The sequence below is a fragment of the Scyliorhinus torazame genome, unplaced genomic scaffold (assembly GCF_047496885.1).
Source record: "Scyliorhinus torazame isolate Kashiwa2021f unplaced genomic scaffold, sScyTor2.1 scaffold_928, whole genome shotgun sequence".
NCBI lineage: Eukaryota > Metazoa > Chordata > Chondrichthyes > Carcharhiniformes > Scyliorhinidae > Scyliorhinus > Scyliorhinus torazame.
The window spans coordinates 4,362-28,912 of NW_027308655.1; the positions used below are offsets into that span (position 1 = coordinate 4,362).

Sequence of the window (24,551 nt, forward strand, 5' to 3'; positions counted from 1 at the left end):
CCCCCTCCCTCTCCCCCTCCCTCTCCCCCCTCCTCTCCCCCCTCCCTCTCCCCCTCCCTCTCCCCCTCCCTCTCCCCTCCTCTCCCCTCCCCTCCCCCTCCCTCTCCCCCTCCCTCTCCCCCTCCCTCTCCCCCTCCCTCTCTCCCCTCCCTCTCCCCCTCCCTCTCCCCCTCCCTCTCCCCCTCCCTCTCCCCCTCCCTCTCTCCCCCTCCCTCTCCCCCTCCCTCTCCCCCTCCCTCTCCCCCTCCCTCTCCCCCTCCCTCTCCCCTCCCTCCCCTCCCCCTCCTCTCTCCCCCTCCCCTCTCCCCCTCCCTCTCCCCCTCCTCTCCCCCTCCCTCTCCCCCTCCCTCTCCCCCTCCCTCTCCCCCTCCCTCTCCCCTCCCTCTCCCCCTCCCTCTCCCCCTCCCTCTCCCCCGCCCTCTCCCCCTCCCTCTCCCCCTCCCCTCTCCCCCTCCCCTCCCCCTCCCCCTCCCCCTCCCCTCCCCCTCCCCCTCCCCTCACCCCTCCCCCTCCCCCTCCACCCTCCCCCTCCCTCTCCCCCTCCCTCTCCCCTCCCTCTCCCTCTCCCCCTCCCCCTCCCCCTCCCCCTCCCCCTCCCCCTCCCCCTCCCCCTCCCCCTCCCCCTCCCCCTCCCCCTCCCCCTCCCCCTCCCCCTCCCCCTCCCCCTCCCCCTCCCCCTCCCCTCCCCCTCCCCCTCCCTCTCCCCCTCCCGCACACGAGGACGATGAGTTTACCCTACGTAGGGCATCAGCCCACAGCCCCTCCTCAATCTCCTCCCCCAGCTCTTCTTCCCATTTCCCTTTCAGCTCATCTACCATGATCTCCCCCTCGTCCCTCATTTCCCTATATATGTCCGACACCTTACCATCCCCCACCCATGTCTCTGAGATCACTCTATCCTGCACCTCCTGCGTCGGGAGCTGCGGGAATTCCCTCACCTGTTGCCTCGCAAAAGCCCTCAGTTGCATATACCGAATGCATTCCCTTGGGGCAACCCATATTTTTCCGTCAGCGCTCCCAGACTCTCAAACGTCCCATCTACGAACAGATCTCTCAGATTCCTAACTAATTAATGCAACTTTCGTGATCAGTTCAGTTGACCCTCTCGTGAAACGTAGGGTTATTGTGCACTCTATGGCGTTGCATTCTGAAACATGATGGGAGCCTGGTTTTATTTTCATAAAACTCACTGGATAGCTTTCAATGTAATGGAATGTCTTGAGATTGCCTGTTCATGGCTAAATAAGTGGCCATTGTGGTTGATTGCTTTGTACCTGTCCTGTTTTATCCAGGTTACATTGATTTATCTAAGCGCAGAGTTTCACAAGAGGAAACTATAAAATGTGAAGACAAGTTCACCAAGTCAAAGACTGTAAGTGTTTTTTTTTTTTCATGTGTATATACATTGCATGAAAGAGTTTGGTGCTGTAGTGATGGGCTGTACAGTGACTAACAATTCCGTATCTTTACCTACCCATTGTGCCTTTGGCAGCAAACCTGTGGCATCACATGAACTGTTGACACCAGTGCATGACTTTATATGTACTCTTTTGTGACCCTGTGCCACGACTCCATATTGTCTTTGCTAATGTGAAGCTGAGGGAAGGAGTTTGCAGTGTAGGTTTACTACCAATTCTCTTTATTATGGTCTGTTCCTATACGCCACCGACACAAAATAATAACAAAAATGAGGTGCGTTGAAGTGTTTGCATTTAAACATAAAATACCCAACAGTCATAACAAATTATGTAATTTCCATTTCATGTTGCATTTAAAATTGTTTCACGAGTTTGTCATGCTTGCTCATTTTCAACAGGTGTACAGTATTTTGCGGCATGTGGCGGAGGTGCTTGAATACACTAAAGATGAACAGCTGGATAGTCTGTTTCAGAGAACAGCTTGGGTCTTCGATGAGAAATACAGAAGGCCTGGATATGGAGCTTACGATGCATTTAAACATGCAGTTTCGTAAGAATTAATTTATTTTTATTTCATTGAGGTTTTCAGGGATTTTCCCCTATACTAAACTTGTATTACACAATCCGTTTAATTGTCAGTGATTTCAGTGTAGCCAAGTTCTTTTACTGTCACATGTATCCCTTGTGTGCTCAGCCAAAACAATAACCATGCACCGAGCATTTAAGGGAACCAGGCTGAACTCCTACCAAGGGGTTTCTGGTATTTATTTATATAGACTATTTTCTAAATGGGGAAAGACTTCAGATATCTGAAACGCAAAGGGAACTAGTTCAGCACTCTCTTAAGGTTAACATGCAGGTTCAGTTGGCAGTTAGGAAGGCAAATACAATGTTCGCATCAGTTTCAAGAGGGATTGAAGAAGAGCAGGGTTGGACTCCTGTAAGCAGTTTTGGGCCCACTATCGAAGGCAGGATAAGTTGGCCTTGAAAGGGTCCAGAGCAGGTTCTCAAGAATTACCCTGGGAATGAACGGCTTGTCATCTGAGAAGCAGTTGAGGACTCTGGGTCTCTACTGGATGGAGTTTGGAAGGATGAGGGGGGGATCTCATTGAAACTTACAGGATACTGCGAGGCCTAGATGGAGCGAACGTGGAGAAGATGTTTCCACTAGTAGGAGAAACTAGAACCCGGGGCACAGCCTCAGACTGAATTGATGATCCTTTAAAACTGAGATAAGGGTAATTTCTTCAGCCAGAGGGTGGTGAATCTGCGGAACTCATTGCCGCAGAAGGCTGTGGAGGCCAAATCCCTGAGTTTATTTAAGACAGAGATAGGTTCTTGATTAATAAGGGGATCAATGGTTACGGACAGGAGAATAGGAATGAGAAACATATCAACCATGATCGAATGGTGGAACAGACTCGATGGTCCGAATGGCCCAATTCTGCTCCTATATCTTTTGGTCTTATTTTGGGTTGCAATTGAGAATCCTCTTCTAAAGTAAATGGGATAGCACATGGCTCTTCCATGAGCATTTAAAAAATGGCATTGGCGTGTATCCTATAAGCACTGCAATTGTGTTTGAGAAACCTAATCCAGCTCTGAACCCATGTGAAGTAACCACTTGATGGCAGCAGATCCAAGCTTTACTGGCAGTGCTGCTATTAATTAGAGATTTTGAATTCAAATTTCCTCTCTTCCCTTCACTTGCAGCCAACTCATTTAATACATGTCAGCAATGCCTTGCATTGATAGATGTTGGTCAGAGCAGTGAGTTGAAAGTGCATTTTAAAGAAGAAACTGAGCATTTGACCAAGGTGGTCTTCTGGTACCCCCAGCGGGTCACTCCTGTGAGAACCTTGGCAATGACCGTAAAGGGCAACTCAGTCAGCATTTTTTATCTATATGGTTTTTTGATAAGCGCCTTTTTGCATTGTGCATTTTGTCAATTTACAGATTTGAATTTTTAATGCTGAGTAATGAAATTATTCTTCAATGCTAGATCTGAAATTATGCCTTCATTTCAACATTTCTGTTGTCCATTCCACCTGATCCGATTATGTAGAATTTTGAATCTTGCTTATAATTTAATTTAGATTTTTTTAAATGACATTCAAGGCCACCCTTGGCTTAAAACTAGTACTGTAGCAAGCCAACCAATATCCATTAATATGCAATGCTAATAAACTGAGCAAATGGATATGACACACAGGTCATCCATAATCTAATTAAATGGTGGAGCACACTTAAATGGCCTATTTCTGTTCCTTCATTCGCTTTTTACTTTATTTATTTGCTACTTAGATACATAGGAAATTATAGCACAGAAGGAGACCATTTGACTGATCTTGTGTTCAGTACAGTAGTAATCAATTGGATCTCAGCGATGGAATCTTGTATGCAAAATGGCTGCTGAGTTTGCCAACATACATTCTCTCACTCGCTGCCCTCCCCCTCACGACCCGCACTCCCCTCGCTGCACGCCCCATCCTTTAAACTAAGGTTCGGATCATCATGCTGTCTGTACTTTGCTGTGAAAAGAATCATATTACATTGGTTTTGTTCATTCTTCCTATGATTTGTCCTTTTTCCTCAGAGACCCAACAATTCTAGACAGTCTTGAGTTGACCGAAGAAGAGCGGGGGGTGTTGCTGGAAAATATCAGACGACGTCTCACTCCGCAGGCTGTTAAAATTAGGGCAGGTATGTTGTTTAATTCTTCAAAGTAGTGGAGAACGTTTGGAATTGATGCAAAGTCCCAGTCAAAAAAGAAAGTAGTGTCCTCCATTAAGATATTTGCCAGCTATAGTAGAATACAATTCAGTATTAAGATGTTACATGTCAGCATTCAATCATCTCCTTTCCCCTTATTGGGGTTAACCTTCCAGAGAAGCAAATAATTTGCTATTTTCCCAACCAAGTGGATAATTCTTCCTTTGTGAGGTTTCGATAACGATTAATCCGTGCCTGCTTTGATTGATGGGCAGGGAAAACCGAAGACTAGGCTCAAAATGTAACAAGTTAATTCCACATACTTGTGCGAGGAAAGGTGACACTTCTGGTCAAGTATTAAGATTTGTGAGCAAAGTGGAAACAACAGCATATTTTCTGATCATACATGGAATTTGAACTGATTTTCCGATTGCTGTTCTCATTTTTCCGCCCCACCCCAATCCTCCCTACCATAGTTGCCACGTTTATTGCAGAACTTTTTAAACTAGATTTTTATGCTGTTTTTATTCTGCAGCTGTTGGTTATGGTAGTCTCCTTGAATTTTAGCAACATTTTTGATGCTATCTATTTTATCTAAGTAAAGCAGATATATCCGTTTATTGTTGTCTCGGGCACTTTGGCAGCTTATTCTCACTGTGCAGAAAGTACTTTTTTCCCCCTCCACCCTTGAGAGCACCACAGCACAAGTACTCAAGTTTTGTGTGCGTGTAAGCTTGTGCAGGTGCCTTGAGAGAAAATCACACTGGGACAACTGTGACATGGCTCAAAATGTGTTCCCCAGTTGATTTAGAACCGTTTGCATCGTAAGAGCATCTCCTGTAAATGTGAAAGAAAATTTCTAAACTTACTGAAGGAATATCTCTTCAAACTAACAGAGGATATGATACAGAAGTGTAAGATTGCTTCTGCCGAGCTTCATTCGTTGAATTACATTGGTTTGTTTCTAGATGTCTTTTCAGATCAACTGATCTGCTTATACTCCATGATTCTTCTCACATTCTATCTGCCCGATTTCAGCTTTTCAGCATATGTATTCCCTTTTTTGACGCTCATCTAGTTTCCTTTTGAAAGCATCCGAGTTATTTACCTCAACCACTTCCTGTGGTAGAGAGTTCCACATTCTAATCATTCTGATGCATTCTAATGAAAGCTCATTGATCTGAAACGGTAACTATGTTTCTCTCCACGGATGCTCCCTGGCCTGTTGAGCACTTCTGGCATTTTCTGTTTTTATTCCACATTCTAACGACTCTCAAGTAAAGAGATTGTGTCCCTATTCAATTTACTAGTAACAGACTTGAAATTATGCTTCCCTCGTTTTGATTTCTCTCGAGTGGAAACAGTTTCTTCACAATAGCCTCTTCAACCATATATAATTTTCAAGAACTCGGGTCACCTATGAACCTTTGTTTTTCTAAAGAAAATTCCCAATCTATTGGATTTTTCTCTCTTAACTGTACTCTCTCAGTTCTTGTACTATCCTTGTAAATCTTATTTGCACTTTCATATCCTTTTTATTGCATAGTAATTACAACACAGTAACAGGCCATTCAGTCCATTGGGGGCCTTGCTGTTTTTCGTATTCAATCAAACTTGTCACTGTAACTTATATTCCTTTCTCCCTCTTGGGCTTATCTAGTTTCAATGCCTTTATGCAAATTGATTCAACTATTGATTGTGGCAGTGAGTTCCACACTCTGACCACTCTGGATAAAGAAGTTTCTTTTGAATTCCTTATTGGATATATTTGTGGTCCCAAGCTCTACCCTCCTGCACATGAGGTATTTTCTTCTCTATGCCTATCCTTTCAAATCCTTTCATACGGTTAACGACCTCCATCAGTTCACCCTTCGTTTTCTTGTTTCTAGAGGAAGGAGCCTCAGCTTATTCAGTCATTCCTGGTGGGTGCAAACGCTCAGCTGTATAATTTTTTAATAAGTATTTTTAGTGAAGGTTTTGCAGAATCTTTCAGAATAAAACAGTAGTAACAAAGCAAACTAGAGTGAACATTAACATAGTGCAAAAAGAGAATATAAAATAACAATTAAATAGACATTACCCCACACGACTCAGTCTTTCCACACCATCCCAATGAAGCACTCATCCCCCCCCCTGTGGATTGCTGCTGCTGACATTTTTATTTTCCACGAGAAAGTCGACGAACGGCTGCCACCTCCGAGAGAACCCTAGCGTAGACTCTCTTAAGGCAAACTTTATTTTCTCAAGGCTGAGAAACCCAGCCAAGTCGTTAACCCCACCTGTATCATTCTAATAAATCTTTTGCACCTACTGTGCTTCGGTATTCTTTGTAGAATATGAAGAACTGCTCATGGTACAAAAGAACATAAGAAATAGGAGCAGGAATAGGCCATTCAGTCCCTCGAGCTCGCTCCGCCATTCAATAAGATGATTGATCTGATTGTGGCTTTAACTCCACTTTCCTGCAAAGCCCCCTCCGAATTCTATATGTTTCAACATAACGGGCTACAAAGCGAAGCCGAACAGTATCTCTGGTAGCAGCGCACCCCTCCCCGATGAACTCAATGCATTCTATGCTCGGTTCGAGCAGGTAACCAACAATCCGCTGGCGAGTGCCCCAGCAGCCCATAATTCACCCATACCCACCATCACAGCTTCCGAAGTCAGATTGGCCTTCCTGAAAGTGAAGCCTCGGAAGGCGACGGGCCCAGACGGGATCCCTGGTCGTGCACTCAGAGCCTGCGCGGACCAGCTGGCAGAGGTATTCACGGACATCTTTAACCTGTCCCTACTCCATTCCGAGCTCCCCACCTGCTTCAAGAAGACTACCATCATACCGGTACCAAAGAAGAACCAGGCAACGTGCCTCAATGACTACCGACCAGTGGCCCTGACTTCAGTCGTAATGAAGTACTTCGAGAGGTTGATCATGAAGCGCATCACCTCCATACTCCCAGAATGCCTTGATCCACTGCAATTCGCATACCGCTGCAACCGGTCCACATCAGACACCATTTCCCTGGCCCTACACTCATCCCTAGAGCATCTCGAAAACAAGGACTCCCACATTAGACTCCCATTTATTGACTACAGCTCCGCCTTCAACACCATAATCCCAGCCAAGCTCATATCAAAGCTCCAAAACCTAGGACTTGGCTCCCCACTCTGCAACTGGATCCTCGATTTTCTGACCAACAGACCACAATCCGTAAGAATGAACAACAACACCTCCTCCACAATAGTCCTCAACACCAGTGCCCCGCAAGGCTGCGTACTTAGCCCCCTACTCTACTCCCTGTACACACACGAGTGTGTGACAAAACTTGGTTCCAACTCCATCAACAAGTTTGCTGACGATACGACCATAGTGGGCCGGGTCTCGAATAATGATGAGTCTGAATACAGGAAGGAGATAGAGAACCTAGTGGAGTGGTGTAGCGACAACAATCTCTCCCTCAATGCCAGCAAAATTAAAGAGCTGGTAATTGACTTCAGGAAGCAAAGTACTGCACACACCCCTGTCAGCATCAACGGGGCCGAGGTGGAGATGGTTAGCAGTTTCAAATTCCTAGGGGTGACATCTCCCAAAATCTGTCCTGGTCCACCCACGTCGACGCTACCACCAAGAAAGCACAACAGCACCTATACTTCCTCAGGAAACTAAGGAAATTCGGCATGTCCCCATTGACTCTTACCAACTTTTACAGATGCACCATAGAAAGCATCCTATCGGGCTGCATCACAGCCTGGTATGGCAACTGCTCAGCCCAGGACCGCAAGAAACTTCAGAGAGTTGTGAACACCGCCCAGTCCATCACACGAACCTGCCTCCCATCCATTGACTCCATCTACACCTCCCGCTGCATGGGGAAAGCGGGCAGTATAATCAAAGATCCCTCCCACCCGGCTTACTCACTCTTCCAACTTCTTCCATCGGGCAGGAGATACAGAAGTCTGAGAACACGCACGAATAGACTCAAAAACAGCTTCTTCCCCGCTGTCACCAGACTCCTAAATGACCCTCTTATGGACTGACCTCATTAACACTACACCCTGTGTGCTTCATCCAATGCCAGTGCTTATGTAGTTACATTGTATATGTTGTGTTGCCCTATTATGTATTTTCTTTTATTCCCTTTTCTTCTCATGTACTTAATGATCAGTTGAGCTGCTCGCAGAAAAATACTTTTCACCGTACCTCGGTACACGTGACTAAACAAATCCAATCCAATCCAAGGTTGCCTCATTCTTCTAAACTAGTACAGGCCCAACTGCTCGACCTTTTCTCATAAGACAAACTCCTTTTCCCAGTTTTCTATATGGCTTATGCAAAGTTCTATACAAGTTTAACATCTCTGCTTTTCATTCCGTTGCTAAATAAATGAACCCCTGTATTATGTCTGTTTTTCATGGTCGACATTGTGGTTTTTGTGTCTGCACTCCAGATTTCTCTACTCTGTTTAGAAAGGAGCTTTCTACTAAACTGTACTGTCTCACACCTACCTTTTATTGAAGTTTATTTGCCAATTATCCGCCCACTCTGCAAGTTTATTAACATCCTCCTTTATTTTGTTGCAATTCTCCACCATACTAACTACACACCCCAATTTGGTGCCATCATTAAATTTTGAAATTGTACCACTGAATCCAAATCAGATATGCAAAGGGTATCCTATGTAATAAGGTTGCCCCAGTCTCAATTCCTGTGGGACACCACTTTCCATCCTTTGCCAATCTGAATAACCATTCTCAACTTCTGTTTTGCAACCAGGTATGTTTACCATGATTCAGTATGTTCTGACTTTAGTATTGAATATACAATACAGTATCTTAGCGAAGGCCTTTTAAAAATCTAAATATATTGTGCTCACTACATCATCCTCCTCTGTCCTTCTGTTACTTCAAAGAATTCAGAAGGTTGGTCGAGCATGGTCTTCTTTCCAAAATTCATATTGACTACCCTTGATTACATTTTCAGATTCTAGAAGTTTTTCCTTTTTTTTTATAAAACATATTTTATTACAAACATGTATCAAAGCAGGCTACAGCAAATAAACACCCCGGGAAACATACTTCCCAACGATCAATTATACAGACTTTTCCCCTTTTTCACCCTCCCCACCCCCCTGCGACGAATAGCTCCTCAAACACGGTCACAAACATCACCCACCTTTTCTCAAACTCCCCTGCCTAACTCATACTTTATCTTCTCAAACCACAGGAAGTCGTACAGGTCACCCAACCGTGGCGCTACCCACCCCCCTCCCCCTGCCCAGTAGATTTGCCGACCGCCACTCCAGCAAACTTTGCGACATGCAATCAGAGAGCCGAAGGCCAAGACATCGGCCTTCCTCCTCTCCATGAGCTCTGGCTTCTCTGAAACCCCAAATATCGCCACCAAAGGGTCTGGGTCCACTCCCTCCTCCATTATCCTGGCTAAGACCGTAACACTCCAGCCCAGAATCTTCCCAATTTTTCACAACCCCAAAACATGTGCGTGTGATTCGCCGGCCCCCGCCCATATCCCACACTCATCTGCTACCCTCTGAAAGAACCCACTCATTCTCGCCCGAGTCATATGCACCCTGTGCACCACCTTAAACTGTATCAGGCTCATCCTTGCACAAGAGGAGGTCGCGTTTACCCTTCGCAGTGCCTCACTCCATACTCTCCAATTGATCACCGTTCCCAGTTCCGCTTTCCATTTCTCCTTGATCTTCACCACCCGCTCACCTCCCTGTCCCTCCCAGCTTGTATATACCACAATTTTTTCCTCCCCGTCCACATCCAGAAGCAGCAGTCGCTCCAGCAGGGTCTATCTAGAAGTTTTTCTATTGCATCTTTTGAGCGAGGATTCCATTATCTCTACTACCAATATCAAACTAATTGGTTTTCATCCCCTGCCTTGAAAATGAAAATCGCTTATTGTCACAAGTAGGCTTCAAATGAAGTTACTGTGAAAAGCCCCTCGTCGCCACATTCCGGCGCCTGTTCGGGGAGGCTGGTTCGGGAATTGAACCATGCTGCTGGCCTGCCTTGGTCTGCTTTCAAAGCCAGTTATTTAGCCCAGTGTGCAAAATCAGCACCTTCCTATTTCCCCTTTTACATATAGGAACACATTAGCTATCTGCCAGTTTTCTAACACTATCCACTTTTCAAATGAATTTATATATATTATGATCAGTTGAGGAAAGGTGCAATGGCTCTCTCCTTTTTCCCACTCCTCAGTTGATTATAACAGGGTTTTTAATTCCGAAGGATGAATGTGCCAATTCAATATGTGCTTAACAGTTTGTGCTGGTTGCAAATAATTCAGGCAACCAGACTTCCTCGGGTTGAAACCAGTTTTATTATGCTACAATCCCATCCAAGAAAGTTATTAAAAATATCTAAAAATTGAAGGCTGGCACAGTGATTAGCACTGCTGCCTCCCAGTGCCAAGGACCCGGATTCAATTCCAGCCTTGGGTTACTGGCTGTGTGGAGGTTGCACATTGTTCCCGTGTCTAGTTGTGTTTCCTCCGGGTGCTCCGGTTCCCTCCCTCAGTCCAAAGATGTGCAAGTTTTTTTTTCTAATATATTTATTCAAAATTTTCAACAAACCCCCCCCCCCAGCCCCAAACAAGAAAAGAGCAACAAAAACACAACAATCAGAAATTATACATTGGATTTCCCCCATAGACAATCACCCCCCATATAACATTTAAAAGCACAAATAGGGGGGAAAAAACACCTTCACCCAAACGCCACCCAAAAGAACCCCCCCACCCCCCCCCCCCCCCCTGCCCCTGGGCTGCTGCTGGCCTCCTAACACTCCGCGAGATAGACTAGGAACGGTTGCCACCGCCTGAAAAACCCTTGCACAGACCCTCGCAAGGCAAACTTTATCCTCTCCAGGTTAATGAACCCTGCCATGTGATTGATCCAAGCTTCCACACTAGGGGGCTTTGCATCTTTCCATAGTAGCAAAATGCTCCGCTGGGCTACCAGGGACGCAAAGGCCAGAACACCGGCCTCTTTCGCCTCCTGCACTCCCGGCTCGTCCGATACCCCAAATAATGCCAATCTCCAGCTCGGCTTGACCCGGGCGTTCACCACCTTGGATATAGTCCTCGCAAAACCCCTCCAAAACCCATCCAGCGCCGGGCACGACCAGAACATATGGACGTGATTTGCTAGGCTCCCCGGGCACCTCCCACATCTGTCCTCCACCCCAAAGAACCTACTCAACCTCGCCCCTGTCATATGCGCTCTGTGAGTAACTTTGAACTGTATTAGGCTGAGCCTGGCGCAAGAGGAGGAAGAATTAACCCTACTCGGGGCGTCAGCCCGGAGACACTCATCTATCCCCTCCCCAAGCTCCTCCTCCCACTTGCCCTTTAACTCCACCACCGAGGCCTCCTCCTCTTCCTTCAGCTCCTGGTAAATCGCCGAAACCTTGCCTTCTCCAACCCATACACCCAAAATCACCCTGTCCTGAATCCCACGTGCCGGAAGCAGTGGGAATTCCCTCACCTGCCGCCTCACAAACGCCCTCACTTGCATGTACCTGAAAGCGTTTCCCGGGGGTAGCCCAAACTTCTCCTCCAGCGCCCCTAGGCTCGCAAACGTCCCATCGATGAACAGGTCCCCCATTCTTCTAATCCCTGTCTGATGCCAGCTCCGAAACCCCCCATCCATCCTTCCCGGGACGAACCGATGATTCTCCCGAATCGGTGACCAAACCGAGGCTCCCACCTCGCCCCTGTGTCGCCTCCACTGCCCCCAGATCTTCAGCGTCGCTGCCACCACCGGACTCGTGGTGTACCTTGTCGGCGGTAGCGGTGCCGTCACCAGCGCCCTCGGGCTCGTGCCCTCACAGGACGCCATCTCTTGCCTCTTCCACGCCGCCCCCTCCATTACCCACTTATGGATCATCGCCACATTGGCAGCCCAATAATAGCCACACAGACGCGGCAGCCCCCCCCCCGTCCCCCGTCCCCCGTCCCTGCTACGCTCCAGAAACACACTCTTCACCCTCGGGGTCTTATTCGCCCACACAAATCCCATGATGCTCCTGCTTACCCGTTTGAAAAAGGCCTTGGGGATCAAAATAGGAAGGCACTGGAACACAAAGAGAAACCTCGGAAGGACCGTCATTTTGACCGACTGCACCCTACCCACGAGTGAGAGTGGCAGCATATCCCATCTTTTAAAATCCTCCTCCATCTGCTCCACCAACTGCGTCAAATTGAGCTTGTGCAGGGCCCCCCAACTCCTAGCTACTTGGATCCCTAGCTACCGAAAGCTCCTTTCCGCCCTCTTCAGCGGTAGCTTGTCTATCCCCCTTCCCTGGTCCCCTGAATGCACCACAAAGAGCTCACTCTTCCCTACGTTGAGTTTATACCCCGAAAAGCTCCCAAACTCCCTAAGGAGTCCCCTCCACTGGATCCGCAACATACAACAACAGGTCATCGGCGTACAACGACACCCGGTGTGTCCCCTGCCCCCCCCGGACCAATCCCCTCCATTTCCTGGACTCCCTCAGTGCCATGGCCAGCGGCTCAATTGCCAGTGCAAACAACAAGGGGGATAAGGGGCACCCCTGCCTCGTCCCCCGGTACAGCCGAAAGTACTCCGTTCTCCGCCGGTTCGTGGCCACACTCGCCATCGGGGCTCTATATAGCAGCCTGACCCAACTGATGAACCCCTCCCCGAAGCCAAACCTCCGCAAAACTTCCCAAAGATACTCCAACTCCACCCGATCAAAGGTATTCTCCGCGTCCATAGCTGCCACTACCTCTGCTTCCCTCCCCACCGAGGGCATCATAATCTCATTGAGGAGCCTCCACTCATTTGTATTTAGCTGCTTACCCTTCACAAATACCGTCTGGTCCTCATGAATCACCCCCGGGACACAGTCCTCAATTCTCGTAGCCAGCAACTTAGCGTCAACATTGAGGAGGAGCGAGATTGGTCTGTACGACCCACATTGCAATGGATCCTTGTCCCGCTTCAAGATCAAAGAGATCAGCGCCTGGACGTTGTCGGGGGCAAGGTCCCCCCCCCCCCCCTTGCCTTATTAAAAGTCCTCACTAGCAACGGGCCCAGCAGGTCCACAAATTTCCTGTAGAATTCAACCGGGAAACCATCAGGCCCCTACCTTCCCCGCCTGCATGCTCCCCAATCCTTTAACCAGTTTCTCCAGCCCAATCGCTGCCCCCAAACCAGCCACCTCCTCCTCCTCCGCCCTCGGGAACCTCAGGTGATCCAGGAATCGTCGCATCCCCTCCTCCCCTGCCAGGGGCTCAGACCTGTACAGATCCCCATAGAAGTCCCTAAATACCTTGTGTATTCTCACCGCACTCCGCACCATATTCCCCCCTCTATCCTTGACTCCACCAATCTCCATCGCTGCCTCCCTCTTACGAAGCTGATATGCCAGCATCCGACTCGCCTTCTCCCCATACTCATACCACCCCCCCCCCCCCCCCCCCTCACTTTCCTCCACTGTGCCTCTGCTTTCCCCGTGGTCAACAGGTCGAATTCCGTCTGGAGGTTCCGTCGCTCCCTAAGTAGCCCCTCCTCGGGGGCCTCTGCATACCTCCTGTCCACCCTTAAAATCTCCCCCACCAACCTCTCCCTCTCCCTCTCCCTCCCCCCTCCTCCCTGTGGGCCCTAATGGAGATTAGCTCTCCCCTGACCACCGCCTTCAACGCCTCCCAGACTACCCCCACCTGCACCTCCCCGTTGTCGTTGGCCTGCAAGTATCTTTCAACACACCCTGCACCCGCCTGCACACCCCCTCATCCACCAACAGTCCCACATCGAGGCGCCACAGCGAGCGCTGGTCCCTCTCCTCCCCCAACTCCAGCTCCACCCAGTGAGGGGTGTTGCTCTTATTAGCCTTAGTTTTATTAGCTCTAATTCTGTCACCTTTGCTCACGAGTCGCCAGGTATCTTTCTGATACCGCCACGTGGTTCAAGCTCAAGTAATGATTAATAATACAGCACACCGCTTAGTAAATGTTAAATCAACGATCATTTATTATATACAGCAACAAATACTTATACAATAATCCTATTTCTAGACTATTACCTACCACTAAAGGCCAATACTTAACTTTGGTGATGGCCCACCAGGTCAGGGAAACAAATGGTCTATCGAATGGAGTCTGGCCTGCGGGATTCAAAAAGGCTGGTACAGGTCGATAGTCTGGAACACCTATCTGGTAGCGATCGCTGGAGTAAGACTTACTTGTTCTTTTGTCGAAGGGTCTCGAAGGTTGCGAGTAGGAGAAGAAGGGTCGATCTGAACTTGGCCCCTATTTTTATAGTCCCTAGGGGCTTCCCGGTGCGGACCTTGACCCTGGTCCCAAGTGATTGGACTTGGTCCCAATCACTGGGTTCAATATGCTCCAATAATGGGGCGATTCCTTGATCGGGGGGTGGTCGTCCACCTTTCTTTGTCTCAGTCACTGCTAGCGCCGAGAAGTCTGGATCGGCTTTCAATTGCTAATTTGTAGCAATTGTTCCCAGGGATGGCCGATTAAAATGCAGATGGCTGGGTTGATGTGCTGTTAATGGTTGCAGGTATCGGTCTGGGCCGACTTCCCCAGAGCCGAATACACTGTTCTGCCTGCAGCTGTCCGTTTTGAGTCCTGTTGGCTGATTTTCCCATCAGCCTTTTTAGTTCGCCGTTTTAGATCGGGGTTTGGCCAAATACTCGGGAATCAGCCATTTTAGGTGGCTACATTCCCTCCTTGTGATCCTAATGCGAAGCGTGAAGGATCACATAAATTTTGTTCTTTCCATTCCCTGACCGGGGGGGACACCTCCTACATGGCCACTGCTCTGACCCTAGCTATGCACAAAAAGTTTTACCTAAACAATTCTAAGGGCGCTATGTCAGGCAGGGGCATGCATTTACAAAATAAAAAACTTGGAACCTCTAATTTTACCTAAATACACTATACTCACTAAACATTGCATTATCCTATCTTCCTAAAACATACAACAACAATCACAACATTTAATATACTCTTTCCTGGCTTGGCAGTCAAGCTCAGGATCATACATTTTTTTGTTCATGAAAAGTTTTGTACATCTTTTTTATTTACAGTAAAACGCAAGAGCATGTTCTTTATTATTGTGTTATAGGTCGCGGGGGTCTGGTCATAACCGAATATAGGGGATCTGATCCGATATACCGAGGTTCGAGCACGGTACGCTCTCCTTCTCCATTTGCGGAGGCGCATAGTCTGCACTACACAGCAGAGTATCGCCAACGCTAACAGTGCTTCAATCACGTAGGACAGGGAGTACCAGGTTATGAACCTGGCACACCAGGAAGATGCAGTGTCGCTGGTAACTGAGCTTTGGGTACTGCGGGGCAATGAAACATTAACGGCAGGGAGGTTTGAAGTAATGGGGTCCACGTTCCCGCGCAACCAAAGGTCCATAAAAAGAGTGTTGAGCACGATGAAAGGAGTCCTCATGGCTGTCCTCTTTCCTTTTCCTTCTTGTGTTCTTTTGTTTTCTCCGGTCCTGGAGCCTCTGGAGTTCTGTAAAAACAAGCATAGTAACTGTAACTACCTTGGTTTAATATCCGGTGTGTTAGTGTGTCAGTCCTTTGGGGCCAATTATTCCCTTATAATTGGTCACTAGATTGTGACTCCCTCATTTTTTTTTCCAAAACAAATTTTAGGACACGGCACACTTCCCAATGACTGACCAGTGCTGATTTACCATCCAAATATTCCATCATACTCCGTTGCATGCACTGCCTTATCAAAACAGGCCTTGCTCTGTTTCTTTTTGGTGCCCAATTTAACTGCGGCTGCTAACTGAGCCGTTTTTACGTTAGCAACTCATTGCTCGACGGCTTTCTCGTGGGTGAGGGCCGTAACTTCAGAGCTGGTCAGATCTAAACCTAACAAGTATTCTGTCCCTTACATGGGGCGTCCGGTCATAAGAGTGCGTGGGGTGTAACCTGTGGAGGTGGAAACAGTGTTACGCAAAAACATCAGCGCAAAAGGGAGGACTGAGTCCCAAGTGGTGGTGTTCTGCTGGACCATTTTTCGGAGGGTGGTTTTTAGGGTCCGATTCATGCGTTCCACTATACCACTCGACTGTGGATGGTACGCAATGTGGAATTTTGGGGTTATGCCAAATATCGTGAGGACGTTCTGCATGACCCGTCCCGTAAAGTGAGAACCTTGGTCCGATTTAATACTGCGGGGGAGTCCCCATCTTGTAAAGATGCAGTGGGTTAGGATCTTGGCTGTGGTTTTTGCGGTGTTGGTGCGGGCTGGAAATGCTTCCACCCACTTTGTAAAAGTGTCTATGACCACCAGGACATATTTACAGCCATTCCTGCAAGGGGGCAATGGACCTATAAAATCAATCTGGAGGTTAGTCCAGGGGCCGTTAACGGGTCGGGTGTGGCTGAGTTGGGCCTTTTTGGCATATCTATCGGGGTTGTTCTGTGCGCATATAAGGCAATTCTCAATGTAATGGCTTACATCCTCCTTGAGATTTGGCCACCAACAAAGCTGTTTGAGGTGGGTTGTGGTGGGATCGATTCCCTGGTGTCCATGACCATCATGGAATAAACAGATTAATTGGTTCCTATCCTGCTCAGGAACTACCACACCGTCATGTGTGGTCAGTGTATTTCTGAACCTCTCGTAGGAGGCTGGAAACTTCCCTTTCACAATCTCAGTGAGAGCTCTATCCTGCTTCTGGGCCTCTACTAGATCTTCGATCCTAGTCTGCGTGACCTGAACTGCACTCACTGGCGCACTCACTGGCACGCCTTCGGGGTGTTTCCAAAAGTACCCATGCCTGGATCCTGCCTTAGACAGTGCGTCGGCTTTTACATTTCCATGGGGGGGGGAGAGAAATGATGGTGGCTGCGGACTTTTATAATGCCAAAAGTCCTGTTCTGGGCTTTATCTAAAATATGGCGGAGTAATGGGGCTGAGGGGGGAGGGGTTTCCCATCCGCGGAAACAAATCCTCTTGATTCCCACAGGGGCAGAAATTCTGTGAGGCTGTTGCAGACATATAGGCTGTCTGAGTATCTGTCTGCTGGGCTGGGGAAGGAATCTGGGTGCTCTACAATGTACGTGATGGCCACAAGCTCTGCTGCCTGCGCGCATAAGTGTCCGGGGAGTTTTAATGCTATCTCCTCGAGGGCGCGTCCCTATGCGTCCTCAACATAAATCCCGCAAAAGGACCCATGCCTGGATCCTGCCTTAGCCAGTGCGTCGGCTTTTGCATTTCCAGGGGGCGGAGGAACGATGGTGGCTGCGGACTTTTATAATGCCAACGGTCCAGTGCTGGGTCCAGCACCGTGTTGAAGTCGTTCTCCCCCCCCCCCCCCCCCCCCCCCCCCCCCCCCCCCCATTATTAAGCTTCAGCTTCCTACCTCTAGATCCCCCCCCCCCCAAACCCCCCTGCCGACTAGCCATCTCCTTTCCTATGCCAGCCACGTGCCTGCGCCTCCCGCACCCTCCAGTTCCCCAGGCGCCCCCACCCCCCGCTAGATCCTCATCGAGCCATTTTGCTCCCCCCATGACACTCACGTAAGTCTGCTAACCCCGGCCTCTCCAGCCATTAAATCGTCCCCCCAGTGAGAATCCCCCCACCCCTTGGCAGTCAGTGTGCGCTCCTCTCCAGCAACGCTCCCCCCCCCCCCCCCACCCCCCCCATCTTTCCCTAACGCGGGAAAAAAGCCCGCGCTTTCCTGAGCCGGCCCCGCCCCCTCTGGCGCAGCTCCTTTTTTGTGGCCTTACCCCAACTCCCCATCCCCGGGCCTCCACCCCCCCCCCCCCTCTTCCTCCGCGGGGCCCTGCCTCTCCAACACCGACGCCCACACTCTCCCACAGCCGCCACATCAAATTTATTCACCCATCCCCACCCAGCACCAAAACAAAAAGAACATTACCCAAACGCAGTAAACATCCCCCCACGACAAACCCTCCGTTTGAGTCCAACTTTTCAGTCTGGATAAAGTTCCATGCCTCATCAGGCGTTTCAAAATAGTGGTGCCGATCTTGGAACGTGACCCTCAATCGCGCTGGCTGCAGCATCCCGAACTTCACCCCCTTCCGATGGAGCACCGCCTTAGTCCGGTTAAAACCAGCTCTCCTCTTAGCCACCCCCGCACTCCAGTCCTGGTAAATTTAGATCTCCGTGTTCACCCACCTGCTGCTCCGCTCTTTTTTGGCCCATCTCAGGACACACTCTCTGTCCATAAAGCCGTGGAACCTCACCACTACAGCCCTTGGCGGCTCGTTGGCTTTGGGTCTCCTTGCCAGGACCCGATGAGCCCCATCCAGCTCCAGGGGCCTCTGGAAAGCTCCCGCGCCCATCAGCGAATTGAGCATCGTGCTCATGTGTGCTCCGGCATCGGGCCCCTCCACTCCTTCAGGGAGACCCAGAATCCGAAGATTCTTCCTCCTTGACCTATTCTCCAGGTCCTCAAATTTTTCCTGCCACCTCTTGTGCAGCGCCTCGTGCGCCTCCACCTTCACCACCAGGCCCAAGATCTCGTCCTCGTTCTCCGAGGCTTTTTGCCGCACCTCCCGGATTGCCGCCCCTTGGGCCATCTGGGTCTCCACAAGCTTCTCAATCGCCGCCTTAATTGGCGGCAGCATTTCTGTCCTCCGCTCCTCAAAGCAGCGTTTAAGAAACTCCTGCGACCACTGCGCCCACGCTGCTTGGTCTCCACCCGCCGCCATCTTGCTTTTCCTCTCTCGCACTTTCCGCTGCACCAGGAACACATTTTTAACCGCTCCACTCCTGGTCCAATCCATATACTGTCGGGGGGACCTTGCTGTCACCTTCCCACACTGGAAGCCGTCGAACAATTGCCGTTGGGGCCCCTCTGAAGAGCCCAAAAGTCCGTTCCCGGCAGGAGCTGCCGAACGTGCGACCTACCTAGGCATAGCAACCGGAAGTCCAAAGTTGTGCAAGTTAAGTGCATTGGCCATGTTAAATTGTCCCTTGGTGTCCAAACGATTAGGTGGGGTTACTGGGTTATTGGGTTAGGGTCGGGGAGGGATCGAGGTAGGGTGCTCTTTAGAAGGGGCGGTGCAGACTCGATGGGCTGAATGACTGCCTGCACTGTAGTGATTTTAAGTGAACACCGTGTGGATGTATATGCACGCATACACCCATGCAAAAATACGAAGTAGAGGCGGTTAACCTTTGGCAAAATCAATAATCAACGAGAAAAGTCAAAGCTATAAAGAGTTTATTGATTGAAAGCCCTTCGCTGTTGTTCGTGATTGCAGCAGATCTTGAGCTGGACTCCACGGTTTGCTCTTGGAAACAGCGAAACTTGAACTCGTCTGCTGTCCACAGTATGGTAGAAGCAGGCAGGGTTCAAGTTAGTTGAGGTGAAGAGGAAAGGTTGACAGTCTTTGGCTGCTGGTGTCGTCCGGTTTCCGGTGGTGCTTTTTTCAGACTGCTCCAAAGGAAGCAGGTTTTGCAATAAAAGACATTTCAAAGTGATGATCCCAATCACATGACCCCTCTCCATTGTTTGAGCATTTCACTGAAGGTCATTGATTCACTCACATCTGGACAAACCTTGGCTGTTGTGTTACGGCATTTTTTTTAATGTTCAAGCCATCACTTCTGCTTGACTCATTCTTCTATGAAATAAGCTAGGAAGAACAGAAATGGCTCTACAGTAGATGCAAATGGTGGCAGCATTTTTGGTTTCCGTGCATCCTTGTCAGATGTGAAATCCCACAGGAGGGCCACCTGGACATGTCGTAATTATAATCCACATTGAAAACTTCCAGAGACATGATCAACCTGCAGTTGCAGACGACATCTGCTCGCGGCCATGGAGTGAGTGGTCACATGTTTGGTAGCTTCCGCTTGAGGCAGGTTTATTTTTGGTCCTTTTCCCCGTTTGCTGGGCAGATGTTTGGGTGAAAAAGGTGCAAAGGTGACTGAGGAAAGTTAAATTCCACTGGTGGTGCTGGTGGATGGATCCATGGACCAGACGTGGAGCAGAAGAATCTTTGTGCGCCACAGGTGAAAATGGCGGAGGATAAAGGGTCAGCTCTGCCTGCCCAGTAGTCACCGGACCAACCGACGGGCTTCTTAAATGAGACGTTCAGCCGGCAGAGGAGGGAAGTCCAGGAAGACCAAGCCAAGGCGGTGGAACCACTAAAAGCGGGAATTGATCACATGGAACAGAGACTGGAGTCCCAGCGCCAGGCCATTCGGAAGTTGGGGAGCATGTGGAGCAGTTTACCTCTTGGCGGACAAGATTTGAATGATGCGAAGACCCAGAAGCGGCTAACGGAGAAGGTGGAGGACCTGGAGAATTGGCCCTGGAGACAAAACCTTAGAATCGTGGGGAAGAAGGCACCGAGGGAGCGGACGCTGGCTCATGTGCAGCCAAGATGCTGGAGAAGCTGATGAGGGGAGACTTCAACCGGCCCCTGGAGGTCAACAGGTGCACAGGGTGCTGATGAGGAAGCTGCAGGTGAACGAGCCGCCCAGGGTGATAGTGGTGCAGTTTCATCAATTCCTGTACAAGGAGAAGATATTGAGATGGGCAAGGCAGACCAGAAGGTGCACCTGGGAAGGCAATGAGCTCTGGTTTGCAAGAAACACACTAGAATTTCAGGGATCAGACTAGGATAAGGAAAGGGTGGGTCGGACAAGTCTTCCATTCGGGCTTAGATATGAAGACATTGGGGGTGCCGGTGCTGATAAACAAACAGGTGGCGTCTGAAGTGGGGAATAATGTGGAAGATTCTGGAGGGTGGCTTATGATGGTGATTGGGAAGCTGGAGGAAATGCAGTGGTTTATATATGTGCCCCAAACTGGGATGATGTGGAGTTTGAGGCGGGTCCTGGGGAAGATCCTGGGCTCACACCGATTGATCATGAGAGGGGACTTTAACACGGTCATTGAACCCGGTTTGGACTGGTCAAGCCCTATGTCGGGGAGGGTGTCAGTGATGGTGAAGGGGTTCATGGGGGGTGGGGGGGGTGGACTTGTGTCGGTTTGGGCGGCCGAGGACGAAGGACGTCTCGTACTTATCCCATGTGAACAGGGTGTACTCTGATTCTTTTGCGGTGGACAAGACACTGCTGGCGGGGGTTAGCGATCGTGGTATCAGACCATGTGCCGCACTGGGGGGACTTGGAAGTGAATCGGGGGTGAGGGGAGCAGCGCCTGCAACGGAGACTGGACGTAGGGTTGTTAGGAGGAGGTGGATGAGGGCCGCCATTCGGGAGTGCGTGGAACTGACCGATAGAGGTGAGGTCTCGGTTGCCATGCTATGGGAGGCATTCGGGGGGGGGGGTTCATTTTGATCCATGCGCATGGGAGAAGGAGGAGTGAGCTGAGATGATGAGGCTGGTGGGCGGGAGTCTGCGGGTGGACAGGAGGTATTCTGAGGTCCCCCAGGCGGGATTGTTGAAGATGAGGCAGAAGCTAGTGTGGCAGGACCTCCTTGTGCAAGGATGAGCCTGATGCAGTTTAAGGTGGTGCACAGGATGCATACGACTTGGGTGAGAATGTGTGGGTTCTTTCAGGGGGTAGCAGATGAGTGTGAGAGGTATAGGCGGGGGCCAGCGAATCGCGCGCACATGTTTTGGGGTTGCGAAAAATTGGGAAGATTCTGGGCGGGAGTGTTCGTGGTCTTAGCCGGGATAGTGGAGGAGGAGGTGGACCCGGACCCTTTGATGGCAATATTTGGGGTCTCAGAGAAGCCTCATGGAGAGGATGAAGGCCGACGTCTTGGCCTTCGCCTCTCTGATTGCACGGCGGCGAATTTTGCTGGAAGAGGGACTGGGGGCCCCCATTGGACTGGTAGAGGTGATGGAGGGCATGGGATGTTGCAGGCAGGGAAGGCCCTGGCCCAGATGGGTCTCCTCTAGAATTTTATAAGAAGTTTGGGGGGACCTGGGATCCCTGCTGGTGAGGGCATATAATGAAGCGAGGGGTAAGGGGGAGCTCCCCAACGGGTTATATAGGCGCTGTTAGAACAGGGGCGCTTGGGGAGGCGGGCTGGCCTTGCCAAACATAATGAATTATTATTGGCAGCGAACATTGCTCTGGTGAGGAAGCGGGTAGTGGGGGGAGGGGTTGGTGGGGGTGGGGTGGTGGTGGATGTAGGCAGCCTCTTACACGGAAATGAGTTAAGGGACATTGTTGACGGTGCCTTTGCCCTTCCTGGCAAGTATTCCACAAGCCCTGTGGTGGTGGTAGCCCTGCGGGTATGGGGACAGTGGCGGCAACACCCAAGGTTGGGAGGTGTATTGGTGTGGGCACTGATTTGTGGCAATTGCAGATTTGCACCGGGGTGGGGGGGGGGTGTTAGACGTGAGGCTTCGGGGTTGGCAACAGGCAGGGATCAAGCGGTTTGGGGACCTGTTTGTGGGGGGGGGGGCAGCTTTGCGAGTTTAGAGGACTTGGAGGCGGAATATGACCTGTCAAGTGAGAACACATTTAGATACTTCTAGATCCTGGACTTTGTGAGGAAGCAGGTGCCGGGTTTCCTGATTTTCCGCCTTCTGGACTACAGGATAAGGTTATCGAGGGAAGGTGTGTGGGAGGACAAACGGCTATTGGACTGGGAAGAAGCTCCCATAGGGGAAGTCGAATGGAAATGGGAGGAGGAACTGGGGGGAGTGGGGGGGGAATGGAGGCTGGGTTATGAGAGGAGGCTGTTGAGGAGGGTGAATGCATCCTCGTTGTGTGCGAGGTTCAGCCTTATCCAGTTTAAGATAGTTCATAGGGCACACATGACTGTGGGCAGAATGAACATTCTTTGAGGGGGTAGAGGACGGGTGCGGGCAGTGCACGGGGAGGCCGGTGAATTATGTTCACATGTTCTGGGCAGTTTGAAACTGAAGGGGTTCTGGCAGGGGTTTGAGGATGTAATGTCTGAGGTGCTGACAGTGAAGGTGGTCCTGCGGCCAGAAGTGGCGCTATTTGGCATGTCAGGAGGCCAGTGGGTGAGAGAGGCCGATGTCCTGGCCTTTGCCTCCCTAGTAGTCCGGAGATGGATTTTGCTGGAGTGGAGGGACTCTGATTCGCCAAAACTTGGGGCATGGATGAGTGACCTGGCCGAGTTCCTAAGGTTGGCGAAAATAAAGTTTGTCTTAAAAGGGTCGGACCATGGGTTTGCCCCGAGATGGAAGCTGTTCATCGACTTCGAGAAGAGTTGAGGTGTCAGCGGGGGGGGGGTGAAAAATGGGGAAGGGAAGGCAGGAGGGGAATTGGGGGGGTGGGGGGGGGGGGGGTGTTGGTTAGTTTATTTAATATGATGTTCCTAATTTGTTCTTGCTCTTGTGTTGGTTTGTATTTACTGTTCATGCGAATGCTTTAATATAATTATTTTTTGTAAACTTGCAGTTGCCAATATGTCAGGTGACCTCTGGCAGTCATCTTGAGTCAGTGTATTTGTTTTAACAGTCAAAATTGCCTGTTTATAAAAGCTCCGTATGAGAGTCCAGCAGATGAAATTGAAATTTAATATTTGCCATGAACCTCAGTCGCAATATAACTCTTATTTGCTCTTCTATTAATTCAGTTTCTTATTTTTGAAGATGTAGGTGATGTTTACATTTTTCCGACCAAAATACATCACCCCACATTTATCGGTGTCAAAAGTAGATTTGCTACCTAACTGTCCAGCCTCTAAGAATGTCTTCCTTGGAGTTTTTAATGTAATTGGAAGATTTTGCTGCTGCTTCTTAAAGGGCCATATTCTTTACTTTGGAGTTTTCTTCCTTCAAGTCTCTCGTAAGCTTTTCACTTACATTTTTATATCTTAAAACAGATATTGAAGTTGCATGTTATGGATACGAAGGAATAGATGCTGTCAAAGAAGCACTCCGAGCTGGTCTAGAATGTTCTACTGAAATTATGCCTATTAAGGTGAGTGTTTGGGACTGTTCAAACCGCAAAGCATTTTAAATCTAACAGCAATTGCTCAACATCACTATACTGCATCCAAACAAATGGTTACAAGAACTTAAAAAATAAGTATCTGGGGATCTGCTCAAAGAGTTCACAATCTGAATCATGAGATCTGTCTAATTGCATTTATTCTACTGAGGTAGGTTTGGCTGACTTAGGTGAATTCTGTTAATGCTGTACATAGTCATTATGCAATAATAAGTTATATAAACTAATTTCAGTTTTAAAAAATATTTTTTTATTCTCCTTTTTCACATTTTCTCCCAAATTTACACTCAATCAGTAACAAATGTAATGTCAATCCCCATATCAATATCAACGATCCCATCCTCCCACCAAACCCCAGACATTGGCCCGCATGTTAACATTAAACAAATGACAAAAAGGAATCGGGAATCACCCATAGTCACCATTAACACATACAGTCCCCCAACCCCCCTAATGTTCGATGTGATCCAATTCTCAAAAGTGCATAATG

At 49.2% G+C, this 24,551-nt stretch overlaps 1 protein-coding gene across 1 annotated transcript in view; it reads left to right on the forward strand.

The window, feature by feature from the left end:
• Positions 1–1,292: 1,292 nt before the first annotated feature.
• The window catches only part of LOC140406848 (eukaryotic translation initiation factor 2 subunit 1-like), a gene marked incomplete at its 5' end in the record, with an annotated part of 31,402 nt that continues 8,143 nt past the window's right edge, over positions 1,293–24,551 (forward strand). Inside the window, 4 exons of the mRNA XM_072494732.1 lie at positions 1,293–1,372; positions 1,817–1,968; positions 4,015–4,121; positions 23,934–24,031. Of these exons, the coding sequence (XP_072350833.1) occupies positions 1,293–1,372; positions 1,817–1,968; positions 4,015–4,121; positions 23,934–24,031 (437 nt within the window). The remainder of the gene's footprint in view (positions 1,373–1,816; positions 1,969–4,014; positions 4,122–23,933; positions 24,032–24,551) is intronic.